Source organism: Magnusiomyces paraingens (genome assembly GCF_902498895.1).
Source record: "Magnusiomyces paraingens strain CBS 517.90 genome assembly, contig: contig2, whole genome shotgun sequence".
Lineage (NCBI taxonomy): Eukaryota > Fungi > Ascomycota > Dipodascomycetes > Dipodascales > Dipodascaceae > Magnusiomyces > Magnusiomyces paraingens.
Window position 1 is genome coordinate 172,505 of NW_022474068.1, and position 20,004 is coordinate 192,508.

Genomic DNA, 20,004 nt, shown 5'->3' on the forward strand with positions numbered 1-20,004 from the left:
CTTTAACCTAAAAATTTCACAAAAAAAATCTGTCTCTGTTTAATGAAGTTGCAGTGGGATATTTTTCTTCCTAGTGAGGCAGCGATAGAATCAAAACTAAGTTATAAATAATAAGATGCAAGATTCATAGAAATAGTAAAAAAAAATAGTGTTTACGGAAACGGGGAATATAAAATATTTGGAAGATAATTTACGTGAAAAAGACTATATTTCAAATACAGTTTTTATTTTTATTTTATTTTTTTTGAAATAATATTGAAACTTCCACAACTTTACACTGTGGTTGAATCATCATCAAGTTTTAAAAAAAGTTACATTTTTTTTTTTGAAAAAATATAAAAAAATGAGTAATTAACTTAGGCATCCTGGTAGGACTCATTTTTTTTTAAAAAAAACCTTCAAAAAAAATCCAAAAATCGAAAAGCCCATTTGAATCATTTGAAACTCTACCATACTTTTCTTTTTTAAAGAAAAATTCTTAATGAACTGTAGTAAAAGACTAAAAATGTCATGTGATTATAATTTTCCAGAAAAAAATAGTTCAAATATTGCTCATCAATTTTGAGTTTTCGCTTGAAGTATATGGTGAGCATCGGGACATGTGTGTTTTAAAAGATCCACGATTCCCAAACTCAAGGCCAAGTGTCTATTGAATAGAGTCTTGGGATTCATTAAAAGAGGACCACGAATTTCCAATGAATCGAGCTCAAATTCAAATATAGATTTAAAAAACAAAAAAAAAAAAAAAATAATGAGTTTCTGTTCCATCATTTTTTAACTGAAAAATTTAGAGGTAAAAGAAATCTCATATGGTTTGTTAGTTTATTACAAAAAATAATGAATACCTTATAATACTAATTAGTAGGGTTCGTTGGTGATGTTTTTTTTTTCACATCATGTTTCCATCCTATTCATATTAGTTTCAAGTTCAATAAATGGTGACTATTGCTGGGCATATGTAAGCGCGTCTAGAGCTTTAAATTTATTTTGGGCCAATTAGTGTTCAAAGATGAGAAGTTTTAGTGACTGAATAAGGGAAAATTTTTTTAAAAAATAAGAGACGCGTCGTTGTTTGGTGAAGATGACGACGAAGATTTACGAGGGCGACTAAAATAATATATATATATTTTTCAAAATTTATTCTTATAATAAGTTTCGATATGGTCGTATTTGAAAAAACCAAAATTGCGATCAAAAAAATATATTGGTATACAAGAAAATCTTAAGAGTATTGGCCAAGGCTTAGGAGTATGCCTTCGATATGGATGAAGTGAGGAAAGACAAACGAACTAAGGAAGCCCGGGATCTGGTCTTTAATAACGGTGATTGTATTTAGTCAATCTTCTATAATAGATGGAAATTCATGAAGTGCTTTTTTTTTGACAAAGGGGATATTTTTATTGTAGTTGGTGGTTTTGTCAAATGTGAAAAAATAAATTTTATGTGATTTTTTTTGACGGTTTTTTTTTTTTTTTTTTTTGAAACCAACTAGGTGCGCTTCAAGTACCCCTTCCATCGTCACATGGGCGGGTGGCTGCCTTTATTTATTAATATTATCCTGTCAGGCTTATCTGCATGAACAAAAGAGAATCTCGTTAAGATAATGGTTATTTGTAATATGTGATTCAATCTGCAGGTATTACTGCCTGGCCGTTCAGTTGTGCAGCAGAAGTAATATCTGCAGAAGACGGGAGAAGATCGAGTAGGTCAAAAATGATGTATTTCAAATATATATGGCATTTTCCTATATATAGGAAGCCACTAAATTATAATCTAATTAACTAATTTAGTATAAAAAATAACTAATAATACTATTGAAATTGGTCAAATATGAAGACCTCAAAGCTTCGGAGGCAGCGTGAAACTTTAAAACCTAGTGAGACCTACATTAAAGCTTTTCTATTAATAATATTTTATATATTTAATTTTTTTTTAATCTTCCCATCAAGAACAAAAACCTCCTAATAATTAGTGACTTTGGTAATCTTCCAACTCTATGAGTAGGGGGATTTCATCAAAAAGCTTTCGAAACTAATTAATAGAAGGAGGAGCATTGTAGTTTTCAAAAAACACACAAAAAAAATCAAAGACCATATTTTGGAATAGAAGATTTTTGTTCAAAAAAAAAACAAATAGTATTAAAACATTAAATTTAATAATAAAAAAATTCAAACAACAAAGCCCCGCAGCAGAAAAGTGATTGAATGTTTTGGCAGAAGAAAAAAAAAATTCAAGTTGAAAATGACAGGTTTGTAATCAATAACTTATAAGTTAATCATAATTATGATTCAAAATGATTGAATATTATTGAATTAAATTTGAATTAAATTTGAATATAAATGAAAAGTTTTATTTTCAATTTTCATGTTTGGGAACAATATATTTTTTGAAATATTAAAAGGAAATCCCTAAGCCTCAACTATCGAATGAAATCAAATCAAATCAAAAAAAAAAAAAAGACATATGAAAAAGAACAAATCCATTATTACTATTACCATTACTATTACTAACACTCACTATCTTGATATCTTTTTATTTAAAAATACAAAAAGGTAAACTTAACACTATAGACAGCTTCGAGTTGTTTGTCAGGATATGTGTTCCGGACAAATGAAGTATTTTTTTTTAGAATCGTGATTTTTTTCAAATATTATCAATATCTTTAAAAATATCTTGACAAAAGATGTGCTATCTTTGCTGATCACTTATCTTTTTATGAATCCTTTTTTTTTTGAAGTGCTAACATATTTTTCTTTTTTCTTTATTGCAATGAAGGTGATATGTTAAATACTTTAATGAATCCGGGAGTCTGACCCGTTAGAATAGAAAGAATGCCAACTGGAACATTGATTAGGATATCTCCGGAACAATGTCAATCGTTATATGAGATATTAAAGGAGGCTTGTTGATTTGGGGAGGTATGAAACTTTAACCTTAGACAGAATAAATAAGCTTTTCTTTCTTTCTTTCTTTTTTTAGTATCTCTGGGAAACGAAGGTGGAAAAAATAGAGTCTTGTTGCTAAGATATCTTTTTGATGTAAATTACGACTACTACGACATTTGCTGCTTCAATTGAGTAACAGCTAGTGGTGATAATGATATATATTTGTTCATATATTTTGACAGTATGCCTAGGTACTGTGGTGACAGTAATTGGTGCGCAGGCTAACAAAAGATCTTGAAGACTGCGCACCTGTCAAGCTACTCCCCGGGACAAGCTGCTACACCAGGCGTTAGAGTAAGGTGTGGGCAACCAAGGGGATGATGACGACGGCCGACAATACTGCTGTATAAAACCTAGTATAGTAAAATAGTACCTGAGAATCACCGCTGCGGCTACTATAAAGCATAGATGGTGATTTTACAGACGCCCATAGCCAATGAGGATTGCAACTTGAAAACGCGAAACCTCACAGATCATAGCTGTTTGGTGATCGTACTGGGTAGAGTATATTATATAGTTGAACGGGAGAAGAAGTAGCAGCACTGCTATTTATAAGAGCTCTTTTTATTTTTATTTTTATTTTTTTTGGAGTGCCAGTGTGCAACTGCAGGAAGCCTAAAAGCTTGAATCAAAGACTTTTTTTTTCTTTTTAAAATGGCAATTGTCGCTGCACCAGCAAAGTTTTTGTATATATATACAAATATATGAAAGTACTATTCAAGAGTTTGCCAAAATGAGCCAAAAGTATAAGTTAACGAGAGTATCTAGAGAGAGAAAGAAAAAAAAAAAAAAAAAGCGCAGCAGTATATAGTAGATACCTTTAAAATTGAATCTTTCTTTCTTTTTTTTTTTCTATTCAGTAATCATAATTATTAATTTTTATCAATTTTCATAATGATTCCAATTTAAAACGGACTTTGTAAAGGGAAATGAAAAATCAGGGCGGACCAAGTAACTCCTTTGAAGAGAATCATATAGTTCTCCTTGACTAAAGAAAAGTTAAAACCTTGACCGAAACCACCATCGTACAATAATCATCCAAGACCTGAGATATGGATGATCACTCTTTATTTTTTTTTTTTTTTTTTTGATATACAACGGGTTGGTATGCTTTTTATGAATATAATTTTTTTTTTATTTCCCCTTTTCACAAGTGAATTATCGGTTTATAAGCTTAAATAGCATGTATGTAATTATGGTTGGGAAGAATAATAATTAATAACTACCATTTAAGCTCTTCTTGATAATCCCTGTCTTGGGTAGATATTCACACATTTAAGCTTATATATAAAAAGCCTTCAATGTCCCTTGAAATAATCCCATTTTCTTCTTCCTTTTTTTTTATATATATTCTTTAAATATATATTTTTCGTTCTTCTCTATAAAAGTTTAGACTGACCATTTTGGGGCTTTTTTTTTGGAGTATTTTTTTTTCACTCTTATTTTTGTCTTTTTTCCCTTATCGTTTCTAACAACTTTGATTTGGGTCTAATTTCCCTATCACAGAGTTAGGGCAAGCATAGTATATCCATATCACTTTGGTCACTCCTTTTTTTTTCGTTTCGTTTCATTTCATTTCATTTCATTTTATTCCATTCATTTTTTTTTTCGGTTTTTTCCTTTTTAAACACATTCAGAGGCTTTTATATATATATATATATATATATATTATCAGCCCGTCCACAATCTATTTATTTCCATACAACATATGTTCTTCTCAATACTCCGGTGTTTGGCGATATCTCTCACTGCTGGCAGTGTGATGGCAGCCCCGGTGGCCCAAAATACCGTCGAGACAGGAGTAAGCTCTTCAGCCAACGCTTCAGTCGACTTCCAAGTGTCAGGCCCACTGTTAAGTGTCGGCGACCCAGTCTATCAACAGGTCATTGTTCAACACACCTTTTCCAATTCGTTTGGCCAGCCCTTTGTCGGCACAATCAACTACCCAAATGTTGATTTCACTCATGTCTTCTTGACAATAGAAACTACTTCAACAGGCATTCAGTACGACCGATTAGCCAAAATTTATCTCAATGGCGCAGAGATTTGGCGCACATCAACCTCAGAGCCCGCAGGCAGCGACATTTATTTCACATATACTAAAGATGTGTCCCGTTATGTTTCTCTCTTTAAGATTCCAGATGCTCCAATTGTCATGGACCTAGGCAACATTGTCAATGACCAGTACACGGGGCCCTTTAATGTACAGATAACTGCAAAGTACTACAATGTAGCCAGCTCGTCAAGTTCAAACAGCAGCTCTGTTTTTAACTCGTACTACGAGCGTAAGTCCGCTACAAACGTCACACCTCTGCGCCCATCCTCTCAGTCAAAGACCAGTGCATTTTCTTGGTCAATCCCGCAACAACTTGCGCAGGTTTCGCTTGACGCTCTCCCTCGCAACACAACACGTGCAGTCCTCGACATTTTCGCTTCAGGCAATGCGAATGAGGAATTTTGGTACATGAACTTTTTGGACGAAAACGCCAATGCCATCCCCTCGGATCCGCAACAGGGAGGGAACGCAGCACGTATAGTAAAGGCTACAATTAATGACGATTTGGTGGCTGTGACGCTACCATTCCCTGTTGTTTACAGCGGCGGGTTTTCACCTGGGTTGTGGATTCCAGTGATTGGTATTAATGCATATGACGTGCCATCATATCAAATTGATGTCACACCTTATTTGCCTAAACTGTGGGATGGTGCCTCCATCACACTTTACGTTGATAACGGATATGGTGGGGTCCCCTATAATGAGTGGTTTGTCAATGCCAACTTGTTGACATGGCAAGAGGCTGGTGTTACTGGAAATGGTGAAGTTTTGGCCGGAACTAAGTACAATGACACAAACAAGTTTTCCAATGCCGATGCGACCAACTCGATTGTGGAGCTTCAGTCTGTTGCACGAGATGTGTCAACGCGTGCCATTCTCAATTTTACTGATAGTGACGGCTTTGTCGAGGAAGCTTTTGTGTCATCGACACAAACCATTTCTTTTACCAACACAAAGCATCACTATACAAACGGTGGAAGTTTTTTCCGGGCAGCACAAGTATCGAGCGGATATAATAGCTTCAAGATTAGCAATGCCGGAACCGACTTGTCACAATACCGGTCCAATAATAATGATCCTAACTCTGACACCTTTTCACCTGTTTTGACTGACCTTAACACAGACTCAAATTTGTTGACTGTGTCGGAATGGACATTTATTTACCCTCTGGCCATGAACTATTTTACGGGGTCTAGCAACTCGTTCCAGGTGGATATTAACCGAGGATATGGGTACGATGACAATTACCTAACGGTGTGGACTAAGCAGAATGTATCAGCCAATGCCCAGCAATCTTCTTCTTCTTCGATTACAACCTCTAGCTCGCGTGGAGACCAATACTATGCCCAGAACCTGGTACAGTTGAGTGGAGGCCGTGACAACTACGATCAGTATGTGGTTACTAATAATAACAAGGTTGTACAAAACACCTATGGCAATGGGAACTCAGATTCGCTGCTCCAGTATGGCCAGTCCGATCCTATCACAACCTTAGTTTCGTATGCAGCCAAGTTGGCTCAAAGCAACCCCAGTGATAAAACCTCTGTTACCAATGCTATTTTGAATGTGTTTACTACAGTTCTGCCTCAGGTATCGTTTAGCTCAACATCGTCTAAGAGAGATGCTATTAAGAAGGTGGATGACTATGACGAGTCGTGGTTGGATGAGCGCGATGGAGACTTGTTCCGCAGCCCAGGTCATGGCTACCCTGCAGGGTCCATTCCTGGTTCTGATCTTGATCGTCGTGACGATGGAAGCAGTGGGTTGCTTGCATCCAAGATTGCAGAATTCCAGGTTGGCTGGGATTGGTCCAACGACACTGTCAATGTGTGCTGGACATGCAAGGTTGCATGTACGACAGAGAGTGATTGTACTGCCGGGTATGTTTATAGTGCCGGGATCCCAGGGACTGCTTCGGAGTTGAGCAAGCGAGGAGAGGGTAATGTGGAGAGTGGTGTGCTTGTTGGGCTTGGACGGAACCCCATGTACCACGGGACAAAGAATGAGTGACGGGACGACGTGAAGTTTGTCAAGCGCAATTACTTGGACAACAACAGTATAGAGTCGTACTTGTCGGTAGACTTAATTTCTTAAGATGCATTGTGGTATACTGGGGAGGAGACAAGAAGTTGTTTGGGTACTAATGATGTTTAATGTTTGTTCTGTTTTGTTTTTGTTTTGTTTTACTTTATATATATTTACAAAAAAAAAAATGAAAAAAAATATAAATAAAAATTTTTAAAAAAATTTTTAAATAAAGAATAAAGAATTTTAATTTCCATGATATCTTATTAGTTAAACTAATTCATGAAAGGTTAGTCTATGGAAGCCTTGGTTGGTTGTTGATGGTGACAGAATTTAAAGCATAGAGAAAATCGCCGCATGAAGGTTGGATGGTTATTAATATGCTGGGTGTGTGTATGACACAGTAGTAACATTTCAAAATCTATATATATATATATATATAAATATATATAACCTCGGCTTTATACTAATGAGCATAGTGGAGCATGATTGTTGAATAAGGCACTTTTATGATATTTTACTATTACTATCATCATAATAATCTAGAAAAGAAAGGGCTTCACCAGGTTAGAGCTTATTAGAAGCAAATGTCATGCTAAATTTTTTAAGAAGATGGGGATTAGAAGGTCTTTAAAAAGTTGAAATTGAAATTCCAAACCTTTTTTTTTTATTATTATTTTTCTGTTTTCAATATTTTAAAGTACAAAGTTTAGAGTAATATATCATTATTCATCTTAGATATGCATTAGATATACATTCAATCATCTATCATCTAATAAAAAAAAAAAAAGTTCAATTTCTCTCTCTCTCACAAACGTCAGAAACCAATTTCTTCATTTACGGTGATGATTCTACAATTTTAATGAATTAAGGGAAATTATATATATATATATATATAAATACCTAACGGAATCCTACATGCCGTTCCTTTTTTTTTTTTTTTTATTCATTTTTTAATCTATTAATTTATAATTCATTTCATTTCATTTCATACATTTCTCTCTTTCCAAACTGACCTGATCTGATCTGATTTGTTTTTTTTTTTTTTTTTTTTTATATATATTTTGGAATATTACAGTTACAAATAAATAAATAAATAAAAAAATAACCCCCTGGAATTCTACACGTTTACACTAATTAAATCTACCACCACCACAACTAACTATATAAAAAAACCTCCTTGTTTGAAAAAAAAAAAAAAAAAAAAAAAAAAAAAACCGCGCAAAGGAACTCAAAAAACTGGAATTCCAACAGACCAAAATTCATTTTTAAAAACCTTTCTGCCTCTTAAAAAAAAAATATATTTTATAAATTTATAAAAATTTACCCCTAAAATCACTTTTAGTCCAATTTTTTTTTTTCTTTTATTTTTATTTCTTTTTTTTTTTCACCAACCTTTTTTTTTTCATAATTCTTTAATTTTAATAATATAATACTCTTCCAGTAATATTTCAAATGTCTGTTGCAGCTGTCGCACCCAGCAAGGACCTCAGAGACGCCGTACTTGCCGCTGACGAGGCAGAATCTGTCATGGCCCGGGACTATCCGGACATCAAGGCTGATCTGGACACGCGCGTCAACACCCACCATCCGCACAATGAACCCATTCCCATCAACATCTCTTACTCGGATTCAAGTGCAATCACCCTCCATTCTCATACTATTGCTCCCATACACTCAGCAAATTTATCAAACTCTTCCGGAGGCCCTCCATTGACAAGCACCCAGCATAGCCATCTTCCTCCTTCTCATCATCAGCATCAGCATCAACATCACCATAATCAATCCACTGAGCCTGGGTCTCCTACTAAGCATAACCACCAAGAAGACCTGCATGGCCGCTCAACTATTGCTGCTTCTAATACTACCACTACCACCATCACCACTACCACCAATTCTTCTTCTTCTTCTTCTTCTTCTTCCTCTCCTCTTCATCAAACCACTCTCTCTCACTCTGTGCCTATCGACACTTCCGCGACATTGGTCTCTGATATTTCATCACCTTCATCCTCTTTGGTTTCTCCAGTCTCTTCTCCATCATCAACCTCTACTACCCCTTCTCCTACTTTAGCGCCGTCTACTACAAATACACCCGCTGCAACCACAGCAAATCTTCAACAGGAGAAGAAGCAGCTCCACTCACAACAACCCCTCGAAGCCACCCTCATGTCCCAGTCTTCCTCGGCTACTTCAGAGTCAAACACTACTTACTCAGACTCGGGGAAGTCCACCCATTACTCGGAACTTAACGAGGTCGAGTTTGGCAAGCTCACTAGCAAAAAATATCTCTACAAGTCTCACTGGCCTGCAGGCAAGGAGCTCCCGTTCGTCCCTGAAGACCTCCCTAATCTCTACGTCTTCATCTCAACTTACCTCAGTTACCTGCTTCTCATCATTCTGGGCCATGCTGAAGACTACTTTTATGATTTGATTCGCGACGATTCTACCAAGAACCTTCGCATCAGCAATGGCTTTGCTCCAATCGTCTCTGCCTTTGACAGTTTCTACGTCCGTCGCCAGAAGCAACGTCTCACCGACTGCTTCAGTCGTATCACTACCGGTGTCCCTGGCCGTTTCATTCGTGTTTTAGACCGACACACAGAGGATAACATGACTTCTTTTATTTACGACGGTACTGACTCTCTCTGCCTTAACCTCTCTTCGTACAACTACTTGGGCTTTGCCCAATCGGCTGGCCAGTGTACTGATGTGGCAGACGTGGCAATCAACAGCTACGGTACTACTTCTGGCGCCCCAAGAATCGCTGGCGGAACCCTTGATTACCACCTCATTTCTGAAAAAGTTGTTGCTGACTTTGTCGGAAAAGAGTCGGCTCTCATTTATTCGATGGGCTACGGCACAAACGCAACTATCTTCTCCTCTCTTGTTGACAAGCAGTGTCTTGTCATCTCCGACGAACTCAACCACGCTTCTATCCGTTTTGGTGTCCGCATGTCTGGAGCCTTCATTAAGATTTTCAAGCATAATGATATGGTCGACCTCGAACACTTGCTCCGTGAGCAAATCAGTCAAGGCCAACCCCGCACCCGCAGACCTTGGAAAAAGATTTTGATTGTTGTTGAAGGCCTTTACTCCATGGAGGGTACCATGTGCAATCTCCCTGCTCTGGTCAATCTCCGCAAAAAGTATAAGTTTTACCTCTTTGTTGATGAAGCCCACTCTGTTGGTGCCATTGGCCCCCATGGCCGTGGTGTTGCCGATTTTTTCTCCATTGATACAAAAAACATTGACATTATGATGGGCACTCTTACCAAAAGTTTTGGAGCTACAGGTGGTTACATTGCTGCAGACAAGCTCATCGTCGATAAGCTCAAACTAAACAACTTTGGCAACCTTTACTCAGAAAGTGCTGCTCCCCCAGTCCTTGCCCAGATCAACTCTTCTCTGCTTACTATCACTGGCGATCTTCTCCCAGGCCAGGGCCAAGAACGTCTCCAACGCATTGCCTTTAACTCGCGATATCTTCGTCTTGGTCTTAAACGTCTTGGTTTCATTGTCTCCGGCATGGAAGACAGTCCCATTATCCCACTCATGGTCTACCAGCCCAGTAAAATGTCTGCCTTTTCACGTCTCATGCTTTCTCGCAAAATTGCTGTTGTTGTTGTTGGCTATCCGGCTACACCGCTTACTTCCTCGCGTGTTCGCCTGTGTGTTTCTGCTTCATTGACCAAGGAAGATCTTGACCGCTTGCTTCGCGAAGTGAATGAGGCTGGTGACTACTTGAATCTCAAGTTTAGTTGTGAGCTATCTCCTACTACTGGTAAGCTACGCAGAGAAAATATTGATGATGTTCTTAAGACTTTGGTGGATGATGTGCAAAAGGATATGTCTCAATTTTAAAAGGCGATACAATAAAAAAAGAAAAGAGATTATACAGGGGGTGGGAATGTGAGAGAATATGTGAGAAGATATAGCTTTTAATTGAGATTGCTGAATTATTGCTGAATGATGTGAAAATTATTAAAAAAAAATCTTAATTTGCTTTTTTTTTGCTACTCAGAATATAATTTTAAATAGATGAATTCCATAAACTAATAACTATTATTCAAAAAAAAAAAAAAAAAAAACGAAAAGTACACGCTTAACTTATGTCTATGACTGACGGTCCTTTCCTTTTTTAAACTCAAAATTTAAGGTGCAGATGATGGGGAAAATAGGAGGGGGAGATAGATTATCGCTAAAAAAAAAAAATAGAGGGGAAAAGGAAGTGAAGTTTTTTGATAGCACATGAGAAGGAAGATTGACTTGTTGATTTTTTTTAAGAAACAAATTTGAAATTTTAGTAATTTTAAAAAAAGAAAAAAAAGAAAAAAAAAAAGTCCATCTCATCAATTCATTTATTATCTTCTTTTTTTTTATGGTGAATTCATGCAATCAATTTAATATTCAAACAATAGAAGAAAAAAATCAGTATAATGTCATATAATATACCAGAAAGGGAAAAGCCTTTCATCTCTTCTTTTACATTTAAATTAAAGTAGATTAAATAAAATAGAAACCTCAAATTAATCTTTAATTAAAGACTATTATTATAATAAGCTATATATTATTCTTAAAAAAAAAAAAAAAAACTTTCTTCAAAGAACTTTCAACAATTGGATATGCTACACTTTGGTGCCCTGATAAAAAAAAAAAAAAAAAAAAAAGAATAATGGGCATTAGATTTCTATACATTTAGACTTAAAATAGTACAAATATTTTTTTTGTTTTGTTTACTTACCAAGATTCAGATTCATGGATACAGTCTAAAAATTAAGAAAAAGAGAAGAGAAAAAAAAAAAATAAATAAAATAAAATAAAAATAAGGCTGTAAAATCACAGTCGTGGACTGAATAAACATTTTCATTTTGTTTTTGTTTTTTTTTAATCAAACATTTATGCATCAATAATTTCGTTTTCCCAAGTATACAATTTGGTTTTTTTTTTTTTTTTTGAACCAGTAATACAAGGTTGTTTTCCCGATATGTTGTTTTTAAAAAAAAAAAAAAGAAAAATCTTTATCTTCTATAGCTCAAGTTTTTTTCTAATTAGACCTTTTCATCAATAATATACAGCATTGGTTTCTTTCCCCCGGACTCAGAGAGCTCTACAAAACAACAAGAAAATGGGCTTTAATTAACCCAATTTTTTTTTAATAGTTTACAAACAATAACGGGGAAAATGTTTCACTATACTTAGACTTGAGTAACTCTTAAAACAAAAGGAAAAAAAAAAATAAGGAATGAATGAATTAATAAAAAAAAGGGCCTTAATAGATATTTACATTTTTTTAAGCAGAGCTGAAGAGGTCCATATTGTTTCCTACATTTATTTAAAATTACAAAATTGTATGCACACGCAACAAGAAAGTCTGTCCGTTTATTTCCTATTTTGGAAAGATTTTATCTTATACATCTGCAAATAATTCGGAGAAACATAAAAAAAAAAATCTTAAACCAAAATTCAGCTTGAAAACAAAAGACTTTGATGCATACCACATCGGTATTTAGGATTAAATACAAGCTCAATATGTTGAAAAAAAAATAAAATAAGAACGTATACATCGGTGAGAAAAGAACCCCCACTCTGTTATTATTTATTTTTTCACATTGAGCTTATTTTAATGGATTTCAACGGTTTACTGCATATTAGGTTTTTTTTTTTGAGGCTCACATTTTATCAGTCTCTCAAACCTGATTTCAAGCCAAATATTTGTTATTCATCCATTCTTTTGGTTTTTACTACCAATAGTTGAAAGTATACATATCAGTAAAAACAATAATGCAAAGGTTATTTATTCATTACCAAAGAAAACTGAATTCTTAATTTGTCGTTGATGCAAAAGGTTTTCCCAAAAGGGGGGGTTAGAATGAATGAGTAGTTACTCATACTATTAATTGGTTTCCAAAAATTGAAATATATTTAGAATGTGTTTTGTTATTAAAGCACTTATGTACTAATGGAATTCATGTTTTTTTACAGTTAAAGACCAAAATTGCTATTCAAAACACATTAATGCCAAAAATCATGGCTGTAGAATTTACCAAAAAAAAAAAAAAACATTATAATGATAATTATCCTTTTTTTTTCTTACCTTGCTCCTGTAAATGTCATCAAAGTAAACTCCTAGTTAGGGATGTACCGGCATACATATGCCTATAAGCATTTTCTGAAAACCTCACAAGTACAGCTATTTTACAAAAAAATTAGTCTTCATTTTTAAGATTTTGTTATCAAATAATCTCACAAACTTTTAAACTTTTAATGTCAAAATTTTGACATTTGCACAAAATGAGCACAAAGACCAATTAAAATGTAAAGAAAATTTTTTTTTTCTTTTAAATGACTGCCAAGCACTTGAACCAAGCTTTCTGAAATGAAGTATTTATTGCACCAGCTTTAAGAATTGCTTGAAGACTTTCCAAAAAAAAAAAAAAAAAAATTGATACTAATAAAGTTCTAGAATTTATGGGAACTCAGCTGCACGGGCAACAAAACATCATCTTGGTGAAAAATTATCTTTTTTTTTGGGTCTCTCTTTGCACTTTTGCAGTTTCAAACCATCAAAGAAAATTTTATAGATCAAGTCATTATATCTAAAGGTTATGTTTTTAAAATCTCATGAATTCAAGCATCAAAATACCTTGTATCCAGCTTTTTATATCTCTTTCTTATGAATGTCAATCTATTAGATTCCAATTACACTTATAAAGTTTTACCAATTCTTTCAATTACACAATCTTAGCATGAACCACATGGCGATTTACTTAATATATCATTCTTCTTTCCATTGCCTTTGTTTCTTTGATCTTGGCCAATTTTATGCAAAAACTGTACGACCGAATGCGCAAGGCCTGTCATAAAGTTGATGAACAATCAAAAGGGTGTCAAAAAAAAAAAAATTACTTTTTTTTAAGCTTTTTTAAGCTTTTGTTATTATTTGGTGAAAAATATCTTTCCAATGTGTCATTGTGTGACCATTCAATGCATTTGTTGCTTCGTGATTTAGTGCATAATAATGGCTCTGTTTCTTTTGCATTAAAAATTTTAATTCAAAGATCTGTAATTTTTTTTTTACTATAGTATTATTCTTTACTTAGACAGTAAATCAATAAGTTGCATTACATTTCGTCTTCATATTAATGAATGTTCTTTTTCTACCTTTTTTTTATTATATTTTTGAGGCTTTAAAGATAACTATTGAACAATAATGGCAGGTTTTTTTTTCTATATATCTATAAATTGTTTTTTTAAGGCTTAGTTTTTCTATATTTTTTTTTGCATAGTTTTTATTTTTCCTATTTAAGCATGTCCAAGGTTTTTCTATAAAATAGACATATGTTGCCTCGGGTTTTGATGTTGGTTTGTTTATTTCTGTAGCAAATTTGTAGCAAACATCATCAGTACACCATTTGCATTGCTTTATATGAAAATCTGTGAGTTTTTTTACAAATTATCTATGTATACATGAAAGAGATATTATTTTCATGCTCACTTAGAACTTTGGAATTTTTGACATTATGTTCAAGCAGCATTCAATAGATTTCTAAATATTCCCTGAATCGGCTTTCACTAAGTCTAAAAAAGATATGTTTGAACAGTGGTTATCTATGAAAATCATTATCATGAGTTTGGCCATAAAAGAAAATGAATAGCCACTTTAGAAATTTTTCTTTTTTTTTTTGAAATATTTTACGACCAATAATATACAAAACGATGCGGTCAAGTCGTCAGGCGAGAAGTAGTCTTTCTCGTCAGCCTACACATTTAAGAAAAGGTTTGAAATCAGAAGAACTCCAGAAGTACTTCACCACTAAAGGATTAAATGATTATTATAAAATTCCTGATTCTGAATTTCCATCCCAAAGAACTGAAATCATGACAATAGAATGCAAAATTGAATCCAATTTAATATTTGAAGAAATTTTTCATGACGCACACTTTAAACTTTCCAAATATCTTACTGTCAAAGATTCTCTAAACCTGAGCCAGTGCTCAAATAGGTTGAGGTCAATTTACAGTCAGATTGTTTGGAAAACATGTGGCATTTTTTGGAACAGAGAAATTTCACACAGAAACCCCCCAGAACTCCGTAATCCGATGCATACTAGCGAGCTCGAGCAATATCCTTTTATTAACGCTTATATTTTCTTTGCACCAGAGACTTATGGATGGAAGCATAGAGTTAATATACGCCGACTTATAGTTGTTATTCCACATGAAAGGGTTTTGACACAGTTTTTCAAAAGGTCAAGATTTTTTAGACCAGAATTGTATCCAGCTCTTGAAGAAGTTGTGATTGTTTCTTATTCCACAAACTCGACAGAAGTTGCAGTTGATTCGCAAAGTTTTATTTTCACTTCACCCTTTTATATTTCTTTATGGAGATATTATATGAGCATGCCAGAACCCAAGCTTCGAATTTTAATCAGAAAATTTAACGATATGTCATCGGGAAAGTTGTTCAACTGTGGCGCCATTAAAGACTTTATTCAAGATCTTACATTAGAACACTATGACGAACCGCCTCCAATTGAAAATGTTGATTTCTGTTTCCCAAACTTGATGTCACTTGAAATAAAAAATATGGATCCTTCATTTGCTAATTACGTGTTGAGTAATCTTGATCAAATTCCCAAGTTGGAAAATTTGATTTTCCATTTGGGTATAATTTTATTAGAAGACCCACCGTACGAAGATACTCGAGTAATCATGGAGCGATCAATTCAAGCACTGTCGACAGTAGAAAAACAGATAAAAAGAGTTACCTTGGAGTTGTTTCCCATTTTACCTATGACCCATATTAGATTCGATGGAAGAAAGTTCATGATAGTTGATGGCTCTATTGAACTCAAAGCAGTCACCTTTCTGGTTGATTCTAAAGCTCACAATATGGCAAACTTTGCCATGAGATATCTTAAACTCCCACAATTGAGTGTAATGTGCTGTACAGCCTTTACCAAGATTAGGTATCCACAAATAACTCCAGAGGTTACCATTATTCCTGAAACAGTTACCTGCTTTGATTGGGTTCTGGGAACAGATCTAAACTCATTTATTTTGGATGGTATTAAGAAACTGAAAGGCTTGAAAAAATTTTCAGTTACAATTGATGAAAATGGGCCATCACTTTGGGAAGATAGAGTTTGGTATGTTGAGATGATTTCGTACCTTTCGTACAAGTTTCACGTCAATAAGAGCTTGGAACCCCAGGATATTGAAGATGTCATATTGTTCCAAAAGATTAGATTTGGAAAGGATGTTAAAACATTGGCGCGAATGGCTTTATCTACAGAGTCGTTGTTGAATAACTGGATTGATAACCCGCTTGGGTTTAACAAGGATCGGTCAATATTTCTCCCCAAACTTTTGGATAATATGTTTTTGCTGGAGAGTCTTTTTCAACAAGTAATATTGATGCCTTTGGAATATTTTTCCTTCACGTCAGCACGTTTAATTTATCCGTCGCTTTGGTTGCAACGGTTGTTGAGTGATACTGGCAAAAGCATTAAGCAAATATTGGTTGATGTGCACCGAAATGATCCCAATACTGAGTTTTTTTCAATGCCGCATTGTGTTCCATGCAGCAATAGATTTTTATATGAAACAAATTTTAAATCTTTTTTGTTTGATTGTCAGCTTGAGCGCACGTTTCACTCCGAATATGGTGTTCTCTTGGAAGTAAATAGGATTGATATCCTAGAAGAAGAGTTTAACGGTTGGATTAACTAGTTTAGTTGTAAAATGTGTATTTTTCATAGCAATAAATCATTGTCAAACGGTAGGGAATTTACAGCTTTTGCAATTTCTTTATTGGAGGGTAACTTTGCGGCAGATATTGGCTTTGTTTTGGTAGCAAGATCTTTTGCCATGTCTTGAATATTTGAGAGGATGGTTTGAGCCTTGTCGTTTGAGCTGTTGAGAGTATTTAATGCTTGTTGATTTGATCTTCTTAAATTGGATAGTTGTTCTTTTAGTTCAGCAATTTTGGATTGTTGGTAAGGAACAATGTGTGCTGAAACAATTGTTTCAGGAGCCAGAGATTGTAAAAATAATGGGGCATCAGGGCCTGTGAGCTTTGGTGGATCTTTAATGCCCTTTTCTTGAGCTTCTTTTAGTAGTTTTTCAGACTTGTCTTTTCTTTCGTAGGCTTCTTTTATTAGAATTTCTAGCTCATGAAACAGGTATGCAATGTTGCGCTCTTCGTAAATAGTTTCAAACTCTCTAAGTGCCGCGTTTTCAAAAAAGTTTTGAATCTGCGTGAGAGCTTGTTGCAGAGCATATTCGCCACTAGTAGTACTGGCAATAGTGGGATAGCATGTTGCAAGTTCTTTATAATTCAAGCGCTTGATTGTTTCAGTAACTGAAAGCTCAGTTATTTGAACTAGTCTGGAGTATCGAATGGATTCTGGAAGTGTTTGTTTTAGTTCTTCGCTAGGGGATTTTGTGGCTCCTTCAGTATTGTAAGTGCCATTTTGTTCTTTCCCAGCTGGTAGATCATTTTCTCCAAAAGAACTCGTCTGTGAATTATCCTGATTTGCATCATCTTGTTGTATCTGTTTAGCTTCTGCGTCAGTGTTTGTCTCGAGCTCGATGTTTTCTTGCTTGGACTCTGGAGGTTGTAAAGAGTCCAGCTCTTTTTGTGTTTTAGAATTGCTTTCAGATTTTCGTAATGAATTAGGTAAAGAACTCGGGCTGTCTAGATGTTGTTCTTGCGGTTTTGGTTGTAGGCTGATAATGTTTTGATTTTCTAGAGTCTGTATTGGCTTAGTAACAATCCTGAGCTCTGGATCTGGCAATTCATTAGACTGCTTTTGATTTGTTAACTCAGGTGTGTTTCTAGACTCAGCGGTATGATTATTGATATCAATAGAAGATATTTCTTTTAGTGAATCTTGGGATATGCTTTCAGGTGATTGTTGGTTCTTTGGTTTGTCTTGTTGTTGTGATTTTAAAGCTGTCGCGTGTATGGGTGTTGGGATATCATTGTTAGTACTGGTGGTAGCTGTAACTGTATCTACTTCCAAGTCTGTATGAGATTCTTGAATAGACATTATGCTGGTATATGAAGATTACAAGTGAGTTGAAAGAAGTCGATGTGGATTAAAGTATTTATATATAATAGACTCGTGAATTGAGAAGATCGCGTTTGGTCTCTTTTTTTTTTTTTTTTTTTTTCAAACGCGTCTTGTTGGAGTTCATGATGATGTGAAATTTGACAAGGTAGGGTAACTTTGTGTTGTTTTTTTTTTGTTTTTTTTTGTTTTCACAAGATGCTAACTTCTAATGATTATCAAGAAACAGCAATACTAAAAGAAAATCATTTTACAAGATTAATTATTATTATTTAATTGAATAACATTTGATTACTAGTAATTTTATTTATTTTTTATTATTCAGCTGAAAGAATAAAATAAATAAAAAAAAATAGAGCTTGACAATTTTTTTTTTTTAAGCTTCCAACTATATTAGAGAACGTGAAGAGTAAATAGCGCTCATAAGCCACTACTATTTAAGGACACTTAGTAAACTTTGTATGTTACATTACAGTTGCCCCCACAGCCACATGTAACATACAAAAAAAAGACCGCGCATCAGTCTTCATTTCTTTAGTATTTTATTAACACAAGTCCTCCTTTTTCCGATCTCTCTTTGCTATACCACCACGTACATTCAACATTATAATTACTCTCTAAACTACGACTTTTCGGAAAAACATTAACAAATTCCTGAGCTTTTATTTTTGATCTCATTCCGTTTCGTCTTTTGTTAAAACTTAATATTTGGCATTTTTTTTCTTAAATTTTTTCCCTATTTTTTTTTTTTTCATTTTGTTTGACCTGATACACAATGTCTGTTGACCCTCAGATTTTATTGGCTAAGGTATGTATTGATAACGATATCTTTACAAATAAGAGAAAAGTTCTTGATTCTAAAACGAAAAATACATTTAGGCTGATAAGAAGGCCGCCCCTGCCAGTGGCTTTTCCAAGTTATTTTCTGGTAGCTCTACCTACCAATATGAAGAAGCAGCCGACCTTTATATACAGGCTGCCAATGTGTTTCGGATACAGAGAGAAGGTAAGTTGTTTTAACAATGATGTGGCAAACATGAGCATTGAGTTGAACAATTCGTAATAACTTTTTTTTTTCTTTCTTTTAAGGACGCGCTGCTGGCCAAGCGTTTGAGAAGGCAGCTGCAGCTCAGCAAAAGAGCGAGTCGAAAGACGAAGCAGCCAACACACTGGTGGAGGCATACAAGTCATATAAGCAGACAGACCCTGAGGATGCGGTGCGGGTGTTGAAGCAGGCCATTCAATTATTTACCCTGCGAGGCCAGTTTCGACGAGCGGCCAACTATGAGATGGACCTTGGAGGAATCTACGAGAAGGAGTTGGTGAACATTACCGAGGCTATTGCCGCATATGATACCGCAGGTGAGTGGTACTTCCAAGACCAGGCGGAGGCTCTGGCCAACAAGGCGTTTTTGAAGGTTGCGGATTTGTCTGCACTGAATGGAGATTATGCACATGCGGTGCAACGATATGAGCAAGTTGCACGGGCCAGCTTGAACAATAATCTGACGAGGTGGAGTTTGAAGGAGTATTTTCTCAAGTCTGGTCTGTGTCACATTGCTGCACAGGATCTTGTTGCAGCAGAGCGGGCAGTTTCGCAGTATATGGAATGGGAACCGAGCTTTGTTGGAACTAGGGAGTGTCTTTTGCTGCAGGATGTGCTTCAGTGTGTGAAGGATTCAGATGCAGAGCAACTTTCGGCCAAGTTGTTTGAGTATGACCAGTTTTCGAAGCTTGACAACTGGAAGGCAACTATTCTGCTTAAGATTAAGAACAACATTGCCAATGCCGAAGAGGATATTTTGTAAAAAAAAGAAAAAAACTAAAGGTTTTTTTCTTTTTTTATTTCATGACAATTTTTTTTTTTTTTTTTTTTTTTACTCTGGTTATATAAAGTAGGATG

At 34.9% G+C, this 20,004-nt stretch overlaps 5 protein-coding genes across 5 annotated transcripts; 4 read left to right on the forward strand and 1 right to left on the reverse strand.

The window, feature by feature from the left end:
• Window positions 1–4,653: 4,653 nt before the first annotated feature.
• On the forward strand, window positions 4,654–7,011 carry SAPINGB_P001803 (uncharacterized protein; the record flags this gene model as incomplete). The annotated part of the gene is made up of 1 exon (XM_031996523.1): window positions 4,654–7,011. One exon carries the CDS (start codon window positions 4,654–4,656, stop codon window positions 7,009–7,011), a length of 2,358 nt encoding a protein of 785 aa, XP_031852414.1.
• Window positions 7,012–8,481: 1,470 nt separating this feature from the next.
• On the forward strand, window positions 8,482–10,887 carry SAPINGB_P001804 (uncharacterized protein; the record flags this gene model as incomplete). Its single annotated transcript, XM_031996524.1, has 1 exon — window positions 8,482–10,887. One exon carries the CDS (start codon window positions 8,482–8,484, stop codon window positions 10,885–10,887), a length of 2,406 nt encoding a protein of 801 aa, XP_031852415.1.
• Window positions 10,888–14,742: 3,855 nt separating this feature from the next.
• SAPINGB_P001805 (uncharacterized protein) lies at window positions 14,743–16,758 on the forward strand (the record flags this gene model as incomplete). The annotated part of the gene is made up of 1 exon (XM_031996525.1): window positions 14,743–16,758. The coding sequence occupies one exon, from the start codon at window positions 14,743–14,745 to the stop codon at window positions 16,756–16,758; it is 2,016 nt and encodes a 671-aa protein (XP_031852416.1).
• A 23-nt stretch (window positions 16,759–16,781) lies between these two features.
• On the reverse strand, window positions 16,782–18,080 carry SAPINGB_P001806 (uncharacterized protein; the record flags this gene model as incomplete). The annotated part of the gene is made up of 1 exon (XM_031996526.1): window positions 16,782–18,080. One exon carries the CDS (start codon window positions 18,078–18,080, stop codon window positions 16,782–16,784), a length of 1,299 nt encoding a protein of 432 aa, XP_031852417.1.
• Window positions 18,081–18,876: 796 nt separating this feature from the next.
• On the forward strand, window positions 18,877–19,909 carry SAPINGB_P001807 (uncharacterized protein; the record flags this gene model as incomplete). Its single annotated transcript, XM_031996527.1, has 3 exons — window positions 18,877–18,909; window positions 18,981–19,107; window positions 19,191–19,909. 3 exons carry the CDS (start codon window positions 18,877–18,879, stop codon window positions 19,907–19,909), a joined length of 879 nt encoding a protein of 292 aa, XP_031852418.1.
• Window positions 19,910–20,004: the final 95 nt, after the last annotated feature.